The sequence below is a fragment of the Mus pahari genome, chromosome 3, assembly GCF_900095145.1.
Source record: "Mus pahari chromosome 3, PAHARI_EIJ_v1.1, whole genome shotgun sequence".
NCBI lineage: Eukaryota > Metazoa > Chordata > Mammalia > Rodentia > Muridae > Mus > Mus pahari.
Window position 1 is genome coordinate 149,702,071 of NC_034592.1, and position 7,463 is coordinate 149,709,533.

The following is a 7,463-nucleotide window of genomic DNA, read 5'->3' on the forward strand; positions in this document are numbered from 1 at the left end:
AGTGCTGGGATTAAAGGCGTGCGCCACCACGCCCGGCTGATACTGAACTTTTACTGTGAGCATTTCGGGTAGCTCTTTGGCCACAGAGGAACGAAAGTCATTAACTCTTGTTGTGTACATGTACTGTCCCAGGACAAGATAAAAGAGATGATCTAGAGCCAAGTGGTTTAAGGTGTGGGCCTGAAGCTTGGTCAGACCACGGGGTCCTGGAAGGGGGCAGTGCTCAATGGCCACAACTCTGTCACTACTACACTAGTTTACAGACCTAACCTTGAGAGCACAGACGGAAGCCTCGCAGGAAACCTGAGCCATTTGAGATTCCAGAAGGGTTTGGTAGGGTAGTTAGGGCATTCTGCGGAGACTCAGCTGACTTCATCAGTTTAGGGCTGGAATCTTGCCCACCATGCCTGAGGTCCTGAGGTCCATCCCTAGTTTAGTCAGACACACACACACACTGCACCCAAAATTCAAGGAGAACGTAGACTAGGAAAGTAAATAATATTGATACTGGAGTGTGGGGAGACTCCAGTTCCACCCTAGGAGCTTGTTTTTGTTTTTTGTATTCTTTTTGAGACAGGTTCATGTAGCCCACAAAACTGGTCCTGAACTCACTTGAGTATCAGTATGTAGGCCAGGGTGACCTTGGTCTTGAACTCTTGGCTTTCCTGCATCTGTCTCCCAAGTGCAGAGATTACAGGCGTGGATTACCATACCCTGCTACCCTCATTAAGTTCAAAGGGCAGACAGCATCCTCCCCCCCACCCCCACCCCCACCCCAGACAAGGTTTCTCTGTGTAGATCTGGCTATCCTGGAACTTGCTCTGCCGACCGACCTCCAACTCAAAGGAATCTGCCTGCCTCTGTTTTTTGAGTACTGGGGTTAAAGACATGACCACCCACACCCACACCTGCCTTTCTTCTTTTTCTGTTGTTTTTGGTGGGGAGAAAGGGACTTACTGGTGATTACCTCTAGAGTCTGGTGCATGCTGGGCAGGTGCTCTATTCATTTATATAAGACAGGGTTTCACTGTGCAGCTCTGGTTGGCCTGGAACGCTACCTTGATAGGCTGCAAACTTGTTGGCATTGACTAAGCATGTGCCACTGTGTCCACCCCTTTTACTTTGTAGTTGAGACAGGGTCTCTCACTAAGTTAGTGAGACCTAGGCTGGCCTTGAGCACTCGCCCTTGACGGCTTTGAGCTTGTGATCCTCTTGCCTAGCCAACGGTTGCATAACCTCAGGCTTTACACTTTTGTTAGCCTATGCTCACATGTAGCTCAAGCTGGCGGTGTAGCTGAAAAATGCCCTGGAACTCTTGATCTTTTCCTCTTCCTCGGTGCTGGGACTGTAGGCTTGGGCCATACAACTGGTTTATACAGTACTGAAGATCAAACCCAGGGCTTCCTGCAGGCATTGCCAGCTGAGCTGCATCCCTGGCCTTAGCCTTTTGTAACTCTTTCTCCATAGCCCTGACCCCTCTCTTCCTGACCTCTGGGTGGATGACTGTAGTTTAAGATAATAGACATCTCTGGTGTGCTGTGTAGGCAGGAATTCCTCCCTCTTCAAGACCTGTCTGCTGTTTACACCATCAGGGTGTTCCCGAATCCTCACTCAGTCAAGGTGTATGGTTTGTTTCCTTGGCCCTTTTCTTTATCTGAATGCCACTTGTATATTTCCCAACAGGCTCTCCAACACAACCCATGAGACCTTCAACTTCACCCTTCACACCACCTTGGGTGTCACCACGAAGCTGGTGCTGCCGACCCCTGCCAAGCCTATCCTTCCGGTGCAGACGGGAGAGCAGGCCCAGCAGGAGGAGCAGTCAAGTGGCATGACCATTTTCTTCAGCCTTCTCGTCCTAGGTGAATAAGCCCAGAGGTGGCTGTTACTGTCAAGACTTATTTTGCTTCCTGAAGTCAGACCTAGCAGTTCCAAAGAGCAGTGTCTTAGCTTTTGAAAGAAGGAACTTTTTTTTTTTTTTTAAAGACAGCATCTCTCCTAAGTCCAGCCCTGACAGGCATGGAACTCACTTTGTAGACCAGGATGGCTCAAACTCACAGAGATCCACCTCTCCCCCGCCCCCCATTCCCTTGGATGAAAGCTGTGTGCTACCACTACCTGACCAAGACAGAGCTTTTGCTCTGGAGGGTGTGGTGCCCTGTTGCATCAGTCAGTAAGCTCCAGGCCAACTAGAGGCCTGTTTCAAAGAAGGTGAGAAGCATTTCTGGGAATGACACCCAAGATGTCTTCAGGCCTCCACAAGCACTTACCTTCACACCCAGTATTCAAAAGTGCAGCTGCAGCCACATGATCGCTGTACGTTATCTAAGGATAGAGAAGCTTGGGGGGGGGGGGTCTGAAGGCTGTGCTTCCTTGCTACCACATGGACTGGTCTGCAGTTGAGACAGGGTCTCGGGGTGCTTAGGCTGGCTCTGAACCCATTCAGTAGCAGCTAGTTCCCCAAGTGCTGGGATTATATGAGCAAGTACCACCGCCCCCGGCCTTATTTACTACCTGCTTTTCTTTGGTAATACCGGCGTCATCTTCTGGGTTAGGGCTTTCTAGGAGAGCAGGAGGCAAAACTGGGTTTCGAGCATTTCCTTTCTTGGGACGATGGCTCGTGCAGCCCAGGCTGGCCTCAGTCTTGGTAGCTGAGGAAACCTGACCTCTGCCCTCCCGTTGCTAAGACTACAGGAGTGCACCACCATGGCCTGTTTGCGTATTTCTCTCATGTCCCTTAGGACTAGGTCTTGAAAACAAGAAAATTGGTTTTGGTCACATTTATATCCAGGGTAGAGTAAATGGTCAAAGAACTGAACACTGTAGTGATGACTGACTGCGTAGTTAACTGACCTTTCATTTTTCTGAGATAATCTCACTTTGTGTAGTCCAGGTTGGCTTCCAACTCCCAACAGCCCACTGGCCTCTCCTCCCCAGTGTTGGCTCCGCCGTGGGTGGGCAGATGCCACCACAACGTGTCTTTTGTGACAGCCCTAGGACAGTGGACCTTTTATCAGGCTTACATTTCTTTAGTGTATGTGGTTTTCTTTGAGTTTGTTGACCAGATGTTAGCTTGCTGTCTGGTGGCTCTGCTAGAGGCTGTGACAGGCCATGAGGGCCATGAGGCCCGTGAGGCACTCCCGCTTTGCTTTCATTTCTATGAGTAAGACATTAGAATTTTGACCTGGTGTTGTCTGAGCTTGACAGCAGCTCAGCATAGCCCTTGGCTCAGGAGGAAGGCTTTTACCTTACTTAACCCTTGCTGAGCTCTGACTCCCCAGGAAACAGTGAGTCAGGACAGTTAACCCTGTCTGGCACTAAGGTTCTTTCTGTTTAGTAAGCTCCATACCTCCAAACAAATGTGCCTGTTGCTTTTCTAGTTTTATTTTTCTTCCCAGGAGTAAATGAAAAACTGTTTGAGCTGGGCGTAGTGGCGCACTCCTTTAATCCCAACACTCGGGAGGCAGAGGCAGGTTGATTTCTCAGCCTGGTCTACAGAGTGAGTTCCAGGACAGCCAGGGCTACACAGAGAAACCCTGTCTCAGAAAACCAAACCAAACCAAAACAAAACAAAACAACAAAACCTGTTTTATAGTGTGCAAGAAAGTTCCATGCCTATATGCCTATAAGGCCATCATTGGAGAGACCAGGGCAGGCAGCCAGTCTTGGCTACAAAGTGGAACTCTTATCTTAAAACCTAACAAGAGGCCAGTAAAAAGGCACAGCAGGCAAAGGCACTTGCTGCCAAGCCTTATGACCTGAGTTCAATCCCCAGGACCCACACAGAGGAAGGAGAGACCCGGTCTTCTGACCTCCACTCGCCTGTCATGGCGCACACTCCCTACCCCACTGAAAAGTGAAACAGAGCAACTAAACAAGCCACAACCATGAGAGTGCAGTTTCCCCTAAGTGTGTGTAACTTGACTTGCCATGGGGCCTTGGACCTTGCTTTCTCACTGTGTATGAGTGGTTTAGTAAAGAAACTGCTGAAATGGCTGCTCCACTGGAACATCTGGAAGAGTTCAGAGCAGAGAGAAGTGGACTAGACATGGTCAGGGCTATCTGCCAGAGAGGCAAGGGGGTGGAGGTTGAGTGCTTGTAGGGAGGGGAGGGCCAGAGGGCTAGCCTGGACTATAGTATAAAACCATAGGTGTGTGTCAGTGGAGCGCCATGTGTCCCTTCTGCCCGAGGCAAGGGAAACAACTCCTATTGGGAACTGAACCTATTTCACAAGTTCCTAAGGAGAGCTCTTATCTAACCACCAGAAGTCTTTCTATTGTCAAGCTTGAGCCCATTTCTGAATGTGGACTACCTGAGACCTGACATTACAGCCTTTGTTGATGATAAGGGGGGAAGAAATAGCTGAGTGCTTCAATGCAGGGGCCAGGGGTCATCTTTGACTCCGAGAGGCTGGGGTGGCGGGGACAGGCAGTGGCAGGAGATGGGCGACGTACCATCAGAAGCATCTGGTTCCTTGGCAGAGCCTGAGACAGAGTGATCGTATTGGCTGGGCGATTGACACTGGGGAGTTGTTTACATCCACCTTGAGCAGGTCCAGGCTCAGATTCTGCAGCAGGACCTCGTGGGCCAAGCAGTGTGGAGGCAGCTGTGCAGCAGCTGCTGCTTCAGCTGAGAGGGAATGGCTGGCAGATACACACTAGGGAGGTGTTAGCATGAACACCGTTTGAAATCCTCATCGTAGGGAAAGCAGTTAACAAGTGTCTGTGAACAGCTGCAGTGGACTCACACCTCTGAGTCTACTCCAGCAAGACAAAGCCTGAGAAGTTTTCACATGATAGAAGCATGAGTGTTCATCTGTGATAAGTCACACTTGCTGTCTGGAAAGAGCATGAGGCCCCCCCCAAGGTGGTTCTGGACTCATGCACACTCGCTGCCCAGAGGACTGGCTGGACATAGATTGGACAGAGGTGTTTTCACCACAGTGAGAAGCATTTTTGAGTCTATGTTTAGAAAACAACAAAGGAAATGAAAACTTTCAAGACCATGGTAACTTACTTTTCTAAAAGCCAAGATGTTTTTGTAACCAAGATGGGATTGACAGTTCATCAGAATCACTGAGTGAACTTGGAAGCTATATCAGCATACGGATCCTCTCTAAGTCTCATTTTTTACATACCTTAAATCATTTCCTCTGACCTTCACAACTTACATTCATACACCTTAAGTTACTTCTTTAGACCATAACAACTTTCATAAATTTGAAGCTTTTCTGTGGAAACATCTAATCATTTACTATGAGACATAGTTGCTAGAGAACAGAGTGCAGGGAAAAGCAATTTCCCTTTTCACACATGCAAGTGATTCAGGCTGGCAGATAATTGTGTCTCAGCCTCAAAGCCTTTTTATGTTAGAGACCCAGGTAATTTAATTCATATCATCAGCAAGCCACGTGTCCATGTTTTGCTTCCAAAGTGACTTTAAAGCCTGACTGTTTTAAAGGGGAAGCAGACTTAGCTCTCAATCAATTGATGAGGCAGTGTGGCCTTGAGGAAGGTGCTGAGGGCTGGTTGCTGCTGGTATTCTGTCTGATCAAGTTGCCACCAATGTCATCAGAGATCTGAGAAGGATGTATTTGAGTAGAAGTTCCGACCAGATGGTCTGTGTGTCGGTTGTAATGACACACACCTGCTACCTGGGCAGCCTGGGGTCCTCCAGGGTGGCTCCGTGGCCTCGTTTGGAGCAGAAGTCAGTCTTCCGCTGCCACAGTCTTTTTGCTACCAGACCCAGAAAATCTGACAGATTTTTCTGTGTAGGAAGAAGGTGGGGGATTGGCACTTTGGGGTAGCAGGGTATAGTCGTCTCCCCAGCAGTGGCCATAGGTTGGACAGGGCCTTGACAGTAGGTGAGGCATGGGGCAGTTCTTTGCCCATTGATCAGTGCCCCTATACTCAAAGCACACGTAGGTGGACGCTTCCTACCGATCACCCCAGACCCGTCAGAGGCTGGTTTATCTGTCTTTGAGGGGAGCCTTTCTCATTAAACACATCCAGTGCTCTGTCGGCAGTTCTCTGAGGGGCTCGGACTCCCTTAAGATTTGAAATAAGCTCTGCTTGTTTTAGTTACTGCTTCAGGCTTACCCTGACAGCATACACAGACGTCTAGCAGTGCTTGTCCCTGTACACGAGTCACATTTACACTTGGCACGACTGTAAGCATAGTTGTGAGGACATTAAAGAACCTGATCATTTATAAGTTGATCATTAACATGCGTGTCTTAGTTATCTTTAACGTTTGCAGCAAATTAGTAGCTTTTATGAGTTTAAGATTTTACATTTTTTTAAAAATATTTATTTATTTATTCATTTAATGTATGTGAGTACACTGTCTCTGTCTTCAGACACACCAGAAGAAGGCATTAGATTCCCCATTACAGATGGTTGTGAGCTACCATGTAGTTCCTGGGAATTGAACTCAGGATCTCTGGAAGAGCAGTCAGTGTTCTTAACTGCTAAGCCATCTCTCCAGCCTTAACAGTTTTAACCCTGTTAAGCTTGAACCTTAAAATTTTGAATTGAGGATTCAAATGCAGATCCTTTAGCATCAAAATAAAACCTTATGTTACTGGTCTGTTCATAATGTGTCTTCATAGACTATCACAGTTTCTTGTGTGACTCAGTTTATCCAAATAACTAAATTTAACAAAGCAAAGACAAACAATATAGACATAGACCTTCAAGTCAGTTTCTGATTGGGTGAGCCTTAAGAATTCACAAACCATATTTAACAAACATTGTTCTTTTCTATATAGTGCCCTGCTTTTCAGACACCAAAAGGGGGCATCAGACCCCATTACAGATGGTTGTGAGCCACCATGTGGTTGCTGGGAATTGAACTCAGAACCTCTGGAAGAGCAGTCATTGCTCTTAACCACTGAGCCGTCTCTCCTGCGCCCACATATGTTCTTTATTAAAAGTTTTTTTAGAAACCTGGTGTAGACATAAGTGGTTATGCATACATCTCTAAGTCATTTTCTATTTTTTATTTATTTATTTATTATATATGTAAGTACACTGTAGCTGTCTTCAGACACTCCAGAAGAGGGCGTCAGATCTTGTTTCGGATGGTTATGAGCCACCGTGTGGTTGCTGGGATTTGAACTCCGGACCTTTGGAAGAGCAATCAGGTGCTCTTACCCACTGAGCCATCTCACCAGCCCAGTCATTTTCTATTAACCTGATGTCTTAGAGTTTCTGTTGCTTCAAAGAAACACCATGACCAAAAAGTAAGCTGGGGAGGAAAGGGTTAATTCATTTGGCTTACATTTCCATATTGCTAATCATCATCGAAGGAAGGTAGGGCAGAAACTCAGGCAGGGCACAGTTCTGGAGATAGGAGCTGGTACAGAGGCTGTACTGGCTAATTTTGTGTCAACTTGACACAGGCTGGAGTTATCACAGAGAAAGGAGCTTCAGTTGGGGAAATGCCTCCATGAGATCCAGCTG

At 47.4% G+C, this 7,463-nt stretch overlaps 1 protein-coding gene across 2 annotated transcripts in view; it reads left to right on the forward strand.

The window, feature by feature from the left end:
- Slc9a8 (solute carrier family 9 member A8) overlaps nucleotides 1–7,463 on the forward strand; it is a 60,426-nt gene that overhangs the window by 1,100 nt on the left and 51,863 nt on the right. For both annotated transcript variants that reach the window (XM_029536186.1, XM_021193967.2), the window contains exon 2: nucleotides 1,684–1,862. In XM_029536186.1, the coding sequence (XP_029392046.1) occupies nucleotides 1,684–1,862 (179 nt within the window). The remainder of the gene's footprint in view (nucleotides 1–1,683; nucleotides 1,863–7,463) is intronic.